Source organism: Fusarium oxysporum, chromosome 11, assembly GCF_000149955.1.
Source record: "Fusarium oxysporum f. sp. lycopersici 4287 chromosome 11, whole genome shotgun sequence".
NCBI classification, from domain to species: domain Eukaryota; kingdom Fungi; phylum Ascomycota; class Sordariomycetes; order Hypocreales; family Nectriaceae; genus Fusarium; species Fusarium oxysporum.
Genome location: NC_030996.1, coordinates 425,361 through 441,633, shown reverse-complemented (window position 1 = coordinate 441,633; position 16,273 = coordinate 425,361). Strand labels below are relative to the sequence as shown.

Sequence of the window (16,273 nt, the reverse complement as noted above, 5' to 3'; positions counted from 1 at the left end):
GAGAGTAAGGAGAGTGCTCTAGAACAAAGGTCAGTTCTGCTGGCTATATCATGGACCTTTTTAACTTACGACTGGTGCAATGATGGATCTCATGATGAGTGAGACCACGTAAGCCCAAGCAGGGAGAGTAATGTTCTCCTTGATGACGACGATCAAGCCGAGAACAAAGCTTCCCACGAGGACAGTGACATACCACCACCATGGAGCTTCCTTGTAGTGCTTGGCCATGTGCTCGTGGTGGCGGTCGTCATATCGTCCTTCCCTGGCGCTCTTGAAAGCCTTGACGACGTCCTTGCCCCAGAAGAGGATGCAGTGAAGGATGAGAGCACCGATCTGTTGCAAGTTTAGCTTTTGGTACGATCAAGGTAGAGTGGGTGACTTACAGCAGCGTTGGCCATGAACATGGCGTAAGCAAAGGTGCCAGTCAATCTGGGAAGACCAAACTCCAACAAGCGTGACTCGTTCAGGACTCCGCCTTCGAAAACCTCTGCAACGGGGTAGGTAGTACCATTGGCCAACAAGAGTCGAGTAGACATGAAAGGCAGGGACTTGGCTCCCCAACCATCTCCGTAGTAGATACCAGCCATGACGATATAGCAGACCACGAATCCAACAGCCATGTGAGCTTGAAGGGGTAGAGGAAGAGAGGTGTTGAAAGAGGTAATCTATACCTGTCAGCTCAAGTTTCATATTGGTGTTTAGACTAACTTACATATTGCCAGTCCAGAGAAACGCTAAAGAGGCCAAGACCCTCGTTGTTAGTAGCGCCACCAAAGACACGGGTGAGGTTCTTGGCAGTGTTTCCGGTCGCCTTCATGGCAGCCAAGCACTTCACAAAGCGGTTAGCAAGAGTAAATTATAACCAATGAGGGTGTAGCTTACAGGAACCGAGACTGAGTTGAGCCAGGGGAAGATGTAGGCAGGGAAGAACTCATAAAGGGACATGCCACCGAAACTGTACCAGAAGACTCGAATAGGCTTAGAGTCCTTGACCTCCTGCCAGTGAAGACCCTGGAGAGTCTTGACAGTTGGCAAGTTACTCCAGAAGACAGCATCGACGTGCCAGACGGCAACTGGACGCATGATACCGCAGAGACCATAACCGAACAGACCAATAGAAATGGTACTCAGAATAACAGTAGTTGGGCTCAAAGGCATGTTGTAGAAGAGATCCTGAGCCGCAAATACTTGAACACTTGCAGCGGCATTAGATGCAGAGGTGGCTGTGATGGCACAGATGGCGTGTTCCTTGAGACCCCAAGGTCCAGGGTTGATGAACTTGATGAATTTGATCAGGAATGGCAGTGAACCAGTGTTGCCCTTGGCTCTCCATCGAGCTTCGAAGTTGTCGCCGCGGGGGAGGGCAAAGGCCCAAGCGTTGCCGATGAAGTAGGAGATAAGGACGATGAAGGTACCCTGAATAGTGATCATGGTTGGTTTGAACTATAGTTGGTCATGTTAGATGGTATCCCATCGAAATTGAAGTGTAAAGAATCACGAACTGTGTAGATCTGATACATGACAGCTTGGAAACAAGCAAGACCGGAGGCCAAAAGAATACTTCGGAACGTCAAAGCGCTATCGTGGTCGTCTCTCATCGGGAGCAAGTGGCGAGAGGCATCAGCACCGGTAACAATAATGGCATCTTTGCTATCGCTGTCGCTTTCATCGGTATGGGATGCATCGTGAACCTCGGACCCAAGAACAGCGTTCTTTGCGTCACTCTTCTCATCGATGTCCGTCGGGCTAGGGACAGGGAAGACCGAGGTCTCGAAGGTATCCTCGGGGCCGTGAGGCTCTTTGGCTCGACATTTGTGGACGACATGCTTGAGCTGTCCTCTTCCTGTGAATGGTAAAGAGGGGTTTGATGTCGTTTGTGTAACAATCCACAGTTGGCTCAAATTATCTGGGCTGCAGAGTCAATCTACACATGGGGAAGCAACGCATCTTTATCTAAAACCACATCGTCGGTGATACCATCGCATTACACGATGAGCGAATGTAACATCCGTTGGTTCTGGAACTTCGATATCGGGTACCACGGCGATAAGGACCAGAGACGTCGGCCGCGTCTCACTGAGTTCCCAGTTTCTCGAGGTCCTTTTGCAAGATCAATTCCCTTCTTGGACATTTGCCTCTGGGGGAGTTGGACCCTCGTGGTCCCGTTGCAACATATCGAAATCCTGTTCTCCTGCTCTTTTCGTACTAGCCGCGTCCCAGTTGTAACCCTCTCGCGCGCATATCGTGGAGGCGTTAGCGTTGAACTGTCGCCTCAGGTCTCCGAGGCTAGAAACGTCTTGTCCTTTGCCTCATCGAGCAATGCCTCCATGTTGCGCTATCGATTGTATCTTCGGAAGAGCCGCACTTTGAAATCCGCCTTCTCCCGATTCCACCAGGGAACTTGGTGTTAGCGACTACCAAGTGTTAGTGACATCGCCTTCAAGGCCCATTGGGTTGTTGAGTGGCTAATGTTGGATCAATGTTGATTGCGACATTCTGATTAGCAGGGGTCTTTTACAAAGGGTCTCAGACTGCTATAATCAAAGTGCGGTTATTGGTTTGAGCCTCGGAAGAGCTCATGCTACAGGGACTTTTTTATGGTGTTGGCCTAAACCCTTGTCAATTTAGACGGAATGGTACGTAGCTATTGTGCACTAAAGAATCCAGAATTCTGGAACGCGCCATGTCAGCACCCAATTGATAAGCTTTAAATGATGATGTAACATATCTACAACATATTAATTGATATCTGAGGGCGTTGTCTGAGACCTAAAGAACATCTTCAATGGCAAGTGGGGATGATATTGATAGACCGAGTGTGGACTGTATTTCTTGCAGAATGACACCAACATGTCTTTGGACATCCCACATTCCGGTGTTACATGGCCAGTGCAGCCGGTTCAGTGGGATATGGGGGATCATTGGGCCCAATCGCTTGACCTGGGGGCTATTGACCTTTTGCAACGCACGTCAGATACAATCGTTCCTCTAGTTTCCGGAACCTTTGATCATCAAGGGGTCAAGGCCGAGACAGTAGCAAAAGCGCCGACAGTAGATTCAAGCTTAAGTTGACTTAGGGTTAAGCGGCAGGATTGGGTCGCTTGTTCTCGATCTCCTTCATTCATTTATCGGCAGACTCGCCCTCTTATCTGGGTCGTTTTCTGCCGTGATAACCGGAAACTAGTCACGTGGCCCGGGTTTGCAATTAAATCGGGAGGGTCTTGAGGAACTTTTGCTCGGTGCAACTTATTCGTCAACAACCTTTAAAAAGGCGTCATCGAAGCTTCCTTTTGAGGGCTCAAGATGCGAAGGTCCATTGCGACGAGTTGGAACTTCAGTTTATTGTAATTACTGCCATTTTACACTTGAGAGTCTCAAAACTTTCTTCGTCTTCTCTCATATCAAAACGTTCGACATATAAATAGCTTCGGCGGGACTTATCTGCTCTAGTCCGAATTCGAAACATTCCGATATCTTGATACAGTCTAGCACCAGCCCGTTCCAGACGCCAAGAATACTGCCAAGCCGGCACTGATCGGTTTCTTGGAGCTCCCCATCGATACGTGCGGCCGCTATCTAAACGTGAGGCATGACCCCCCAGCACTTCGCCGCTTTCCACGATGCGATGGCCAGGTCGAGACTGAACCTCACTTTTGGATCCTTCGAGTTGGCAGCTTTCGCCGTCGTCTACCCCGGTAGTCTTTTGTAATGGAACCCAGTACCATTGAACTTGCCTAACAAAACAAATCGCCTTCTGAAGTTATAGAGAAATGCAACACTTCCATAGTTCGCTCCCATGATTTCATTGCCAGCAGTAACCAAAGAGTTCCATGCATTGTTCCGCCTTGTAAGTCAGACGAAGATCTACTAGCTGCGTAGTACGATGTCAAGAAAGCTTCAGTCTGGCAGGTTGCTCTGCATCAAGCCTATCGATGTGACATCGCTTGGCAGTTATGCTTAAACCGATTGGGGGGTTTTTCTTTCTGGGGGTAGCAGTTTTGATCCTCCCACAGCACGCATCTATGAAAGAGTCTAGCTCGAAGGATTACGACAAAGGTCCCTGATTCATATGATAGTACTGCCATAGAGTACCATCACAAGAAGATACGCAGATACAGAGGTTCTTCGGATCCAACCAAGGTGCATAAGCTCTTTCCATGGTGGCGGGTCGAGATATGATAGACAGGGAATCAGACAACTCCAACAGTTCCTTGCAACGTACCATTTGACCCCGACCTCCAACACCAACTCTACACCTAACAACGATTGTGCTTGGGGGATGTGTACATGCAGTCATTCAACCGGGCATCTCATGTCGTTGAAAACATGTAGCCCTATAGCCTATTTCTATTCCCATACCCAACAAGGAAGGTCGGTGATGTCTTATCACTTCAATGGCTGCTGGTTATTCCCGCGGCTATAACGGCTTCTTATGTGGCAAAGCGTAGCAAGATTCTTCCATTATGATGCTATTGCGCTTGATATAATAATCATCACGCCATGGGCGTCGTTTCTCCGTTGATCTTACTCTCGCCCGCCTCGCCACCGAGAACGACATTTGCTTGACCAACTGATTTTGTCTGTCGATAATCGCAGCGATATTCCAACATCATTTCGAAAAGCTGGAGACTAGTCGTGACCAATACTATCGATAATTGCAAGATCATTAGTCAACATATTGCTAGACACCCATGTCATAAAATATCCATGATAGATCAGAATACCAGTTGAAACATGATATGAATCTTGTTTAAACCCAAAAGGACAATGAGCTTTTGCAAGTTATATGCAGCGGAATGAGCGACAATCAGCAGAGAAAGTACATTTCCATAGGTGACGATGCTAGGAGGTTTGAAGCGGTCTAAATGGACTTGTGTGAACAGGTTCTAGTGTCCAGTATCGAAATGATTTCTCCAGGGTCAGTTAGCTGTCTTGATACCGTCAAAGTTAGAAGAGTCTTCCTTACTCTCATACATATCGCTGAGTACCTTACTCAATTTTAGCTCTCGGGTAAGTGACTGTTGATTGATGGTTGAAGCTTATGATATCTCCACGAGATATATCAAGCCACTACCCTATATAATGAATGAGGATATCAGATCTAGCACCATTCAAGGCCGATTACAGAGTTCAAGAATGTGGCTAGGCCCCAATTACAACCGTAATCAAGTACTTTGAACTGAATCTATTATCGGACAGACAATGGCACAAGGGCTTCATTGCTCGTAACGATGGGATTTGGGAATCTAGGATGTCAAAGTGTATGAAATGTTCTAGGTCAATTAATATGCCGTATTGAGTTTAGGTTTGGCAACTCTGCAAAGAAGGATTTGGGGTTTTTTTTGGTACTTGGTGGTCTTGTTCCCCTATCACTGTAACCAGCTCGCTGGACTCTCGACAGACTTACCACGAAGCAGGAATACCATATGAGTCACAATACGAATCCCGAGATTTACGTTTCAGTTCGAAAGTAATTCCTCGTGGTCACCTTATGGCTTCTCATGGCTTTCTTCTTGACTACTGTTTCCAGTTGACTTGACTTCATGATGCGGGTTATTATCAATATCATGCAAGATAATAGACAAAACCCGACAGAACCAATGTATACACTCTTTTGAGCTAACCCAAGTGTTATTATGGAATTTGAACTATGTTTCGTTTTTATAGTCACGCGGTGGTGTGGTGTCGCAAAAGTCTTGCCTCGACGAAGGAAGCAGCCTCCAGTAACCCGACCTTTTCAGATGAAGCTCTCAACAGAAACCCGGCCCAGCACTCCCTCTATTTGTTATTTTGAACCTGTTTCGAAGAGTAGTGATACACTATCGGTGTTCAGAACCTGGTTATTTTGGCGACGCTCAAACTTAATCACTCAGTCTCCCAGTGGTTCACAACTCAACCATACCAGGCGATCACACCGATAGATCGCATCACAGCACATATCAAGCTATCATATCTGCACATTACGTCCCGTACCAATAAGTCATGCTAATGCAACATGCCGAGAGATCTTATTATATACTTCTTATTTACCAAGCCTACAGCAATACCATACGCTCTCGTAATATTCATCACGGCCAGCATGCAGGCCAGGTGTTATAGGTTAGGTGACTTAGCCAACTGAACAGGACTAATAATGATCGCGACCTGGCAAATAACCCATATGAGATAAAAGAAACTCTGTAAACCATTTTCATGCCTCTATGAAAATGAGGCTCTAATAAGGTATGACTCTTCTGCATGGGTGAGTCTTGCAATAAAGCGAAGCAAGCCGTGGTGAATTTAACGAGAGGTTACGGTGATACACCAAGGAAGAACGAGAATAGCATCCATGTTTCCAAGCGCTCACCGATAAAGTTCAAGTAAGCGATCTTCGAGGCCAACTATTTATATCAACGGCATAGCCACTCATGCTTTCATTAGTATTCACTACATTTAGGTATCCAACTTGAAGCAACAACTGCCGAAACTAGACCACCTTAAGATAACGGATCATTGCGTCCGCAGCGAATCATGGTGAATTTATCAGGCCAGGTGTTTAGCCTTAAGAGGGAACAACCTTCAAAGGTCAGCCCTAATTTCCAGGGGTGAAGGATCCAGTTGTTGCACCAATGATAGTCGCTTACAGGGCATTTAAGCTTAGTGCTCACGCTGTTGAGCGGCTCGGTGCTTAGTCTACAGCGGGCCGTTGAGCCATCGTCTTGGCAACACGACAATGCAATTGAGACTCGTGCTGGTGGGAAGAAAAGCGGCAGTTGGACTTGGGAAAGGTCGTATTTCCTGTTCAAATCAGGATGTCCTCTCCGGAGCATAATCCAACCCTAAATATCATCTTAAGGTCGCAGTCCACTTCCCGTGTCTTGCTGGGCATAGCCCTGTAAGGACACTGAAGAGTAAGCACTAGCCCCTCAGAATGACAAAGCAGCCAACCACGAGCTCCTGTTGAGTCCCCTGCGAAACGATCGCTGCCAATTCTGGCTCCATCACCTTTTCTCACGCACCAAAGTCCCTTCAAATCTCCGCTCTCGCTGTAACGCGATGCTGGGTAAAAAGTCCAATGGATGCCCATGTGAAGCTGGGCCGTTGCTGCTTGGCCTTGGCCCTCTCGGATACCATTCTCTTTCTGTCAGCGTCACTTTCGCTTCTCGTCTTACGCTTTGATGGACGTGCTGGTGTTTGTTAGCTGACGAGGCTGGAGCCTGTGCCTCTTTTCTTTCCATCTCAACGCCATTCTCTCGATATCGGACGATAGTCGACATGTCTCGCTCGGCGATTGCGGTTGCGTGCCTTTTGGCAAGGCCGGTAGTGGGTTTGGCTGGATGGTGGACTTGGTCGCCCTACACTCTGACACCGCATTTCGCATACCAAGACCCGGGATCTGGTGATATTCTACACAGCTCGTGCAATAGCAATGGATCAGCTTCCTTTTCGACGAAAACCCCCAATAAGCTTCCACTCAAAGAGCAACCCAAGGCCGCGACACCGCTCGCTATCTCAGGTTGGTGGGACGACGACCTCAATACGCCAATCGTGAGCATCTTGCAGCTCTCGTTGCCGAAGTTTCGCTAATGTTCTAGGCCTCCGTCTTCTACCAGAATGCCGACGACGGTATTGTGAATGCGTACTTGATATGCGACAACACAACAGGCAATTACAAGCTCGACACCGATGGCGAAGAGGTCGTTTCCGACTCGGGTGGGCTGCCCTCGGTGAACGAAAAGACTGGATTGGCGGTCGCAGAACTAGGAGATGCGGGCGGCTCCCGAGTCTACTACCACGACGAAGATGGACGAGTCAACCTTCTCGCATACGACGACGATACCGATTGGCGATATGATGGTCCGGTATCACTGAAGAAGCCGGGCGGTATGACGATAGCGGCTGTACAAACGAAGGGTACCAATGTTTCGGTGGTGTATCCTTACGATAGCAAGGACATTGTTGTTGCTCGCTACAATAACGATAACAAGAGCAAATGGCGACTAGGTAAGAAGACGAGCATTTCACTCGAGGTCAACAGTGTAGCTGACGGGCGCTTTAGAATCCTTCCCGACACCGTTCGATAGCCCAGCGCCGACGAATGCGACCGAACCTTCAGATATACGACTCGACACATCGACAGCGGCATCGCTCACACTCCCGTCCTACGACAACACCGCCGTCGATCTAGGCATTGCGAACCAAGCTGGAAAGGGATTGACAGTGTTTTACATCGGCAAAGACTCCCAATTACACGCGATAACACATAAGAATGGGGCCTGGGCAGAGGAGGACAGCCCTGGGAAGAAGAAATGGCCCGAAGCAGACGATGCATCCGCGCGCTTGGCTGTTGTATCACCGCTGGACTCGGACGAGATCTGGGTATACTACATGAGCGGCGATAAGATCCAAGAGCTACACAGATCCGACGGCGGAACGTGGGACAACGCGCAGACACCATCGTCAAATAAGGCTACGGACAGCGACTCCGATTCCGAAGGCGGCGACGAAGCAACAAGCACAGGTGGTAATTCTGGCGCAAAAGAGACAGAGAGCGCCGCAGCTGATGCCGGCACGGGAGGAATGACAGCTGGAGCAAAGGCTGGCGTTGGCGTTGGTGTCAGCGTGGGCGTGCTAGCAATCGCTGCTGGTGCGTTTTTCTTCCTGCGCAGAAAGCGACAGGCACCAGTTGACAGCGAGCGGAAAGGGTCGGCTGAGCTGGCTAGCTATCATCCTGTTGAGCTGCCGACGGAGGTGCATGAGCCGCAGGAGTTGTCGGGGATGCAGAACCAACAGTATGAGCTGCTTGGCGACACGAGGAGAGCGACGTAGAGTAATAGTCCGGTTCGCAATATTATGCCTTGTTTAAGCCACAGTATAACATGATGAGCCTACAACAAGGCCGTATTCCCTCTATTGACCTTATTCCCCGCATCGATTGTCTTGTCAGCTGCCACTCTACAGATCCAGAATCAAGAAATATGCTTAAACAGGCCACCACCATCTTTCCCTTGCAAATAAAACCCACCAATGTCCCCTCTCCATTATGTCACTGACCATGAATCCTCTCCTGCCAAGCGCCAAATCCACTCACATTCCAAGGTTTTCCAAGATAGGTTAACCTTAACCTCTCACTCCACTTTTCAAGGCACAATTGCTCCGGGATGCACACTTGATCATTGACGTAATGTTCCAGGAACGCGATCAAACAAACTCGAGCACGCGACATGTCAAACTTCAACTCTACAAGCACAAAATTACTGTAGAGAAGAGTCAACATGTCGAGCAGTGTTGCCAGCACCTTTGTCGGCGCCATTCAGGCGTCGGCGTCTGTTCTCTTGACCATCTTTTATGGTGTCGTCGCTGGGCAGACAAAGCTTCTTAGTGTTGAGACGGGACGGCAGATCTCAAAGATCTGCATCAAGATGTTTCTTCCTGCGCTCTTGATCGTCAATCTTGGTACACAGATTGAAGCCTCCAATGCGCTTCAATACGTTATCATTCTCGGTAAGTCAACAATCTCTCTCCCAAGTCCGCAAGTCTAATGTTTCGTAGCATGGGCACTTGTCTACAACCTGGTCTCAATCGGAATCGGTTACGCCCTCACGAAGGTCCTCAGTCTCCCGAAATGGTTCACGCCGGCAATCACCTTCAACAATACCACATCTTACCCTCTGCTCTTGATCCAATCCCTCGGTTCAGCTGGTGTTCTCTCTGCCCTTGCAAAGTCCGACGATGACACCAGCGACGCAATCATTGATCGAGCCAAGTCCTTCTTCCTCGTCTGTTCCGTCATCTCCAACATGCTCACCTTTGGTCTCGGTGGAACCCTTCTTGGAGTCAGTGACGAAGACCCAGTCGATGCTATGGATGCAGATCTGAGGGACCGAGCGGGACATAACGATACACCAGATGAGAGTGGCTCGGACGAAGAGAACGGAGAGTCCAACGAACGAACATCTCTCCTTCCTGGACCGCTCCCACGATACGCGAAGAAGGCATCTCGTGGTACCGCGCAGGCTCAACACGCCGTATGGGACAAGCTGCATCCTCGCATTCAGCACATGCTGGCTCTCACCACTCAATTCATCAGCCCACCATCTGTCGGTGCTACCATCGGTGTCATTCTCGCCTTTGCGCCTCCTCTCAAGAAAGCATTCTTTGCCGACAGTGAGGATGGCGGCATCTTCAACGCTTGGTTGACTGTCAGTCTCAAGAACATTGGAGAACTCTTCGTCACCCTGCAGGTTATTGTCGTCGGCATCAAGCTCGCTCACAGTCTTCGTCGCATGCGACAAGGACATGACTCGGGTAGTATCCATTGGCTTCCTCTCTCCATCGTTGTCCTGATTCGCTTCTTTATCTGGCCAGTGTAAGATCGCTCCCTGAACTCCATCCGCGTATTCACTACTGACACTGGCAATTAGGCTCAGCATTTTGTTCATTCGAATGCTCATCACACAGACTGATGTCCTAGGTCAGGACCGTGTCCTTTGGTTCACCATGATGCTCATGCCCGCTGGCCCACCAGCCATGAAGCTTGTGGCCATGGCGGAGGTCGATGACGCGGACGAGGATGACAAGATGTCCATCGCCCGAGTTCTGATGGTAAGACACTCCTTGATCAAATTCTCATAAGTCCTACTAATGTGTTTTGCAGACTTGCTATGCTATTTCTCCCTTGTTGTCTCTCGCAGTGGTCGCAAGTCTGAAAGCCTGTATTTGATCGGCGGTGTCGTGTCGGCGACATGCCGAGGAACGGGGACAGCTGCCACAGCTTACCAGATTTCCCGAATTGCAGAACCGGTCCCACTGCGGCGTCGTTGATGATCCCTCAAGCGATCTTGTGCCGTGCGGCGGAGCCTGGCATCCTTGCGTGGGAAGCATCATCCACTGGGCTCTTTTTGTTCATTCCCTAGACACAAAAGCAAGATCGACGGAAGGTGTCATTCTCATTCCTTGACCATAGACATATACAGCTGCCTTAGACAGGATGGCAGAGCAACACCAGATCATGGAAGACTAAGAATACAAAAACGTCATTCTCCATCAGCTCTCATCGTGGCGGTTCCCCTTTCCATATCGCCATCTTGTGTCCGTCTACCCATTAGCTTTTCAAAACAGCCCATGTTAAGAGCAAAACAGCCGTAGCCACATTCCCGGCAACCTTACTTATGCTGCTTCCAATGTTCCAAAGTAGTGTGGCAACGCCAGCCTTGTACAAGCTCATCAACCCTAGGAGCGTCGTGACTCCAGTGCTGTTTCCGTTTACCTGGTGTACCAACAAGAGGATACCAACCGACACCTCCCAAGTGCCCAGCATGTAAATAGGTGCCGAGCTTGGGTCATCCTTCGAAGTGGCGGTATGCTTTAGTCCATTGAGTGCATATTCGGCCTGCGGGTTGATGAAGGCCATTATGCTTCTAGCGATACAAGCGAGGCCTAGGGTGTATATTGCGAGTTCTGAGAAACCCATCGTGGTAGAGATCAAGCCACACCTGTGGTGCTTTCAATGTTAGATGTTGCAGAAATGGGGTGGCAGTTAAGAGGCTCTATGAAGATGAAATTGTGTGGGAAGGAGGATCTTAGTGGAGATCGGCTGACGTGAGATATCTTGTCCCAGGACCCATGCAACGGGAGGCAAGAAAACTTAGGACCTCTTGTCTAAGTGATAAAAACACTTAGATAAACTTGGTATATCTTCTTAGGCTTTTAGATCAGTTTATTTTGGCACCCTGATTCAATGTCAGAAGTTTTCTTGCTCCCTGAGGTCACTCCAGGACCGACACAAGAAGGCAATAAGACCATTCATGCATTTGGGCCACCATTTGGACTTTATACGTCCATTCAAATATTCAACGTCTATCATAACAGCACTCGAGACCAGTTTGACGGAGACTTGTTCCTATCTAAGTGACAGTGTAGCCTCCATCAACTCGAAGATCCGATCCAGTCATGTATGAAGAAGCATCAGACAAAAGGAAGGTCACAGGTCCCATCAAGTCTTGCGGCTGGCCCATTCGTCCCTGGGGGATGAGAGACGTCCACGTCTTTTCAAGATCCGGGTTGTCATTCAGGATTTTCTGCGTTCTGCTGCCTGTGAGTCTAAAGTTGAATGGAGGGTCGGGGGATGACTTACAAAGCAGTCAACATGTAACCAGGAGAGATACAGTTGACACGAATGCCAGCATGAGCCCACTCGACTGCCAAAGAAGCAGCTAAATGGCGAACCGCCGCCTTGGCAGCATTATACGGACTAATCAACACCATCAGCAATCATTCTTCTCGATTCCTTGGAGGTGACTTACGCCTGCGGTTGAGGAACATTGACGATGGCCCCAGACATGCTACCTATGACAACAATACTTCCAGGCGCCTCACGCTCCATGAGATGCTTGGCAACAGCGACGGCGAACAGATAAGTTCCGTCGACATTGACACCCCATAGCTTGCGCATACGTTCAATGGGGTAGTGGATCGCATCAAAATTCTCAGTGAAGCCGGCTGATGTAACTAGGCCATCGATCTTTTGATGGATGCTGAGAATTTCGGCGATGCATTTGGTTACTGAGTCTTGGTCTGCGACATCTGCGTAGTGAGCTGTGACTCGTGGAATTCTGATGATCTGTCAGAAGGTGAATCAGAGAAGGGCCCGTATACTGACTTCTGGCTGTTTGGATTCTCTCTCTTGAAGGCGTCCGTCAACTGACCAACCTGCGACTGCGCTTCATCCTCTGAAACTTGTTAGTACCTCAGATCACTCGGAGTGGTCACATACTATTCAAGTCAACAATCGCCAAATCAGCACCTGAGTAGACAATTCCCTGCCCCATAACCAACCCCAAACCTCTCGCACCGCCCGTGATAACAATCGTCTTCCCCTCAAGCGACAACGACGCCAACGTCGGCTTGGAGAACTGTCCGCCCTGACCGATCAATGGCTTACTAGCGGGAAGTTCATGGTGCTCAGGGTACTCGACGCGCACAGCAGCATCGGTACGAGAGTAGGATCGCTTTGGTGGAACTCCAGGAGGCATATTGAGGATGTAACTATGTCAATTGATGAATAGATATAATACAGAGGATCCAAGTGAGGGGATAGAGGGTCAGTTTTATTCAGCCCTCAACATCTGGTGATCCTTTCCGAATCCCGATCACGGCACCAAGAAAAACATGACATTCTTCTGCTGATCCAAGACCTCGATTTTGGTGAGCTGCGAGGGGGGACGCGTTATGTAGGTCTCAGCTGATTGGCAAAGATTTCCTATTTGAGTAGCGGTCAAATCCATCACCTTCCTTGAAAGAAAAGAATGTATCTAGATAGATTCAGAGTAATATTTCATCCCCCGCGTAACGGTTGACCGATCCGGGTATGCCGAGTGTTGATACGAGCGTGGGTGTCCACGTGAACCCCCACGTTTTCAGGTCCCGTTACCCTGGATCAGATCATATTGAAGTGTCTGACAACAACATCGACGGCCATTGTTGGTTGATGTCGCTTTGAAGTCAATGGTCATCTGCTTTCTAGAGTTTTATTTGTGGAGATCGTATTATTCTAAGTTTGAAATGAGGCGAAACGGAAATGCAGCCCTGGACAGCTGGCCGAATGCAATGCGATGAACCAAGGGAAGCAGATCGATTCTTGATAAGTCTTGATTTTAGAAGTAAATTGAAGATGCACGCCAAATTGAGGTTTAAGTTCACTGTAAACAAAACAATAGCTCATACGTAACCACAACAATGCCGGCCGCATTTATTACAGTGCCGCTGCCCTCCTCTCTGCCTCCCTCTTCACCTCTGCACTAAACCCTTCAAAGTTTCTCTTCGCACTTCTTCCTATAATCCAACCCGGCTTCCAAAGAAACACAATGAGACCGTGCCAATTCTCTCTTTGCGTAAACGTCGTTCCTCCAGGAGACTTTCTGCTCGCTCTCCAGCTAAACTCATGACGACCTGTAACAAGTGGCCATAAACCTCCCTCCCACTCGAATACATCAGGATCATTTCTCTGATACTTAGTTAGGAACGTAATTTGAGGGATCTGAAAGGAATTACTGACGAGGAGAGTGGCTGTGAGTTTTGCATCTTTGACGTCGACCTTCATCTTCTCCATCGGCATCAAGTCATCGATCTTTTTGGATGAGACTACTGGTTCGATGGACCAGCTGCTCCATTCTGGGAAGCGAGGAAAGTCTTTGAACTATATGCTATTAGATATAGGTCAAAGCTATCCGGTACTGCCTTACAAGTAATTTGACGACCTCAACTGGAGCATCGATCTCGACTTCGACAACCAAGGATGCTTTTTGGCCCATGATCACGGTGACTTGAAACAGAATTAGCCTGTGAGTATCATTCGTCTATTATAATGTCACGACACATGCGAGAATGTTCATGGAGTATCTATGATATATGCATCTCAAGAAGCGGACTTGTCGGACTTTGCCTTGGAGCAGAGTGTCAGCGGAGGTAAGATATCGGATTTCGGGTAAGCTGACAGGAAGAAATGAGCAATTTCTCAAAATGGTAGCTCCTAGCACCTGAGATCCTGCGAAAGAATTGGCCATGCTGCATATGTATCACGAGTTGCGATGCTCTCCTTGCCTCGTGACCGAATGGAGGATTCGGCCATGGTGACTTGACATACATGATGCGCGAATCGTTAATGGGAAGCATTATCAGCGCAAAGCTCTTTGCATACGAAACGAGCCTGAAATCTTGATAATTGCTGGCTAAGTTGTCGAGATAGTCTATGTCTCTTGTCATGCGCTGTGCAATGTTCAATCTGGTGGACAAGGAATCACGGCACGGCAGTTGATCCAGCTGCGACTCCGGAACCTACGGAAGTATGTCGAACTACCGACCGCACTTTGCAGCGTTTTTGTTACGCACATCTCACAGCTTCTCCAGCGAACGATATATTCATGGTGCAATTTAGTTTATGTAGCGGGCAGCTTTTGTGTGGCCTCTCACTACGTTCAGATTTGGTCGAGCTCGTGAATCGCAAGCTCAAGCTTAATCGGGATGCGGGGTCAGCGGCCGATGGCGGCGCGGGGAGGTTCAAGATGAGATAACCACCACCGCCTTAAGGCGTGTGCGCTGTGGAATGGAATGAGACGTAACATTTCACATGAAATTACCAATGAATCATCTTAATTGAGTTTGTTGTGTCGCTACAGTGATCCACGTGGCTACCGAGATGCCGCGTTAAACAGAGAGGGGGAGGAACCTTATCCACCAGAGTCTTACAAGGAAGCTATATGCTCAATGCTACTTAAATCTTTACGTCGCCAACTCTTCATGAGCATTGACCTCTACCAAATCTACAACAGTCACAATGGCACCTACGGAACTCACCCCGGAGCTATCCCAGCTCTTCCAAAGCATCGAAACCCGCTTCAAAGACACACATCTAGGCGACGAGCGCTGGTATCTCCTCGTCATCGCCTGTCTTTCCGCCAGTCCCGATCCCGAATCTGCAGCAGCTCTATACCAATACCTCACCCGCCAGGAAGTCTATCAGACCAGCGGATCGCGTCAAGCTCTCGTACGACGCCTTCGCGAAGCCCTCATCAAGACCACCATCCTCGTGGGCGTGTGCAAGCCCCTCGAAGCCATCCTGTCAATCATGAAGGTAGAGAAACCCGAGGACCGAGACTTAAGCCAAACGCGTGACGGATGGCAGGCTGATCAAGCAAACCACGACCGCGGAATCGATTGGTTCAAGAAAGTGTATACTCGAAACGCGGGGGATACGATGGGATTGTTTGACGCGCACAAGGATTTCGCATGGGTCTCGGCGGAGATCACATATGGATTGTTTCTATCGGATCGGCAAGTCTTGGACGATACGGACACGCAGCTTGTGGTGCTGCCGGTGATCATGAGCCAGAATCTCCCGCTGGAGACGCATTGGCATATTCGGGGAACGCGGCGAATTGGGGTGTCGAAGGAGGATGTTCAAGTCATTTGGGATAGTGTCAAGGAAGTGTCAAAGTTCTTTGGGGTCGAATTGCACAAGGTGCCGACGGTGGACGAGGTTGAGCCTGATGTGTAGACTGGAACAGACATCGACGTCATGGAATAGATCAATATATACAAGGAAAAATAGATCAATCATGGACCAGTACATCACATTGCACAAGAAACCAAGCCGAGCCATGTCCACAGTGGCATTGACATTTGGCGCAATCCAACTTGGTGAGAAGGCATCGCGACAACACACTGACAGCCGCCCTCATCACGTACGAAGGCGACGCCAACAGCTAGACCGCGCGCCGGATCTACCAAAGCAGGA

General features: G+C 48.9%; 9 protein-coding genes across 11 annotated transcripts in view; 4 read left to right on the top strand and 5 right to left on the bottom strand.

The window, feature by feature from the left end:
• The window catches only part of FOXG_16647 (uncharacterized protein), a gene marked incomplete at its 5' end in the record, with an annotated part of 3,083 nt that extends 1,118 nt beyond the window's left edge, over positions 1-1,965 (bottom strand). Inside the window, 6 exons of the mRNA XM_018396675.1 lie at positions 70-333; positions 384-665; positions 713-829; positions 883-1,443; positions 1,503-1,911; positions 1,961-1,965. Of these exons, the coding sequence (XP_018257277.1) occupies positions 70-333; positions 384-665; positions 713-829; positions 883-1,443; positions 1,503-1,911; positions 1,961-1,965 (1,638 nt within the window). The remainder of the gene's footprint in view (positions 1-69; positions 334-383; positions 666-712; positions 830-882; positions 1,444-1,502; positions 1,912-1,960) is intronic.
• An 885-nt stretch (positions 1,966-2,850) lies between these two features.
• Positions 2,851-3,699, top strand: FOXG_16646 (uncharacterized protein; the record flags this gene model as incomplete). Its single annotated transcript, XM_018396674.1, has 2 exons — positions 2,851-3,051; positions 3,490-3,699. 2 exons carry the CDS (start codon positions 2,851-2,853, stop codon positions 3,697-3,699), a joined length of 411 nt encoding a protein of 136 aa, XP_018257276.1.
• A 3,271-nt stretch (positions 3,700-6,970) lies between these two features.
• Positions 6,971-9,012, top strand: FOXG_16645 (uncharacterized protein). The gene is made up of 3 exons (XM_018396673.1): positions 6,971-7,527; positions 7,575-7,983; positions 8,039-9,012. Exons 1-3 carry the CDS (start codon positions 7,255-7,257, stop codon positions 8,806-8,808), a joined length of 1,452 nt encoding a protein of 483 aa, XP_018257275.1. The 5' UTR covers positions 6,971-7,254; the 3' UTR covers positions 8,809-9,012.
• Positions 9,013-9,046: 34 nt separating this feature from the next.
• FOXG_16644 (uncharacterized protein) lies at positions 9,047-11,943 on the top strand. Its single transcript, XM_018396672.1, has 4 exons — positions 9,047-9,483; positions 9,532-10,348; positions 10,404-10,584; positions 10,637-11,943. Exons 1-4 carry the CDS (start codon positions 9,255-9,257, stop codon positions 10,700-10,702), a joined length of 1,293 nt encoding a protein of 430 aa, XP_018257273.1. The 5' UTR covers positions 9,047-9,254; the 3' UTR covers positions 10,703-11,943.
• Positions 11,084-11,452, bottom strand: FOXG_22488 (uncharacterized protein; the record flags this gene model as incomplete). Its single annotated transcript, XM_018402892.1, has 1 exon — positions 11,084-11,452. The coding sequence occupies one exon, from the start codon at positions 11,450-11,452 to the stop codon at positions 11,084-11,086; it is 369 nt and encodes a 122-aa protein (XP_018257274.1).
• On the bottom strand, positions 11,886-13,013 carry FOXG_16643 (gluconate 5-dehydrogenase; the record flags this gene model as incomplete). Its single annotated transcript, XM_018396671.1, has 5 exons — positions 11,886-12,066; positions 12,116-12,232; positions 12,285-12,593; positions 12,641-12,710; positions 12,755-13,013. The coding sequence occupies 5 exons, from the start codon at positions 13,011-13,013 to the stop codon at positions 11,886-11,888; spliced, it is 936 nt and encodes a 311-aa protein (XP_018257272.1).
• A 661-nt stretch (positions 13,014-13,674) lies between these two features.
• Positions 13,675-16,118, top strand: FOXG_16642 (DNA polymerase alpha subunit B). Of its 2 annotated transcripts, none has more exons than XM_018396669.1 (2): positions 13,675-13,931; positions 14,000-16,118. In XM_018396669.1, the coding sequence occupies exon 2, from the start codon at positions 15,314-15,316 to the stop codon at positions 16,031-16,033; it is 720 nt and encodes a 239-aa protein (XP_018257267.1). In that variant the 5' UTR covers positions 13,675-13,931; positions 14,000-15,313; the 3' UTR covers positions 16,034-16,118. The 2 variants fall into 2 exon arrangements, with proteins under 2 accessions (XP_018257267.1, XP_018257268.1); XM_018396670.1 differs by having other exon boundaries at positions 13,675-14,321; positions 14,726-16,118.
• On the bottom strand, positions 13,733-14,291 carry FOXG_22487 (uncharacterized protein; the record flags this gene model as incomplete). Of its 2 annotated transcripts, XM_018402890.1 has the most annotated exons (3): positions 13,733-13,984; positions 14,036-14,176; positions 14,223-14,291. In XM_018402890.1, 3 exons carry the CDS (start codon positions 14,289-14,291, stop codon positions 13,733-13,735), a joined length of 462 nt encoding a protein of 153 aa, XP_018257270.1. The 2 variants fall into 2 exon arrangements, with proteins under 2 accessions (XP_018257270.1, XP_018257271.1); XM_018402891.1 differs by lacking the exon at positions 14,223-14,291 and having other exon boundaries at positions 13,733-14,095.
• On the bottom strand, positions 14,510-14,608 carry FOXG_22486 (uncharacterized protein; the record flags this gene model as incomplete). The annotated part of the gene is made up of 1 exon (XM_018402889.1): positions 14,510-14,608. The coding sequence occupies one exon, from the start codon at positions 14,606-14,608 to the stop codon at positions 14,510-14,512; it is 99 nt and encodes a 32-aa protein (XP_018257269.1).
• Positions 16,119-16,273: the final 155 nt, after the last annotated feature.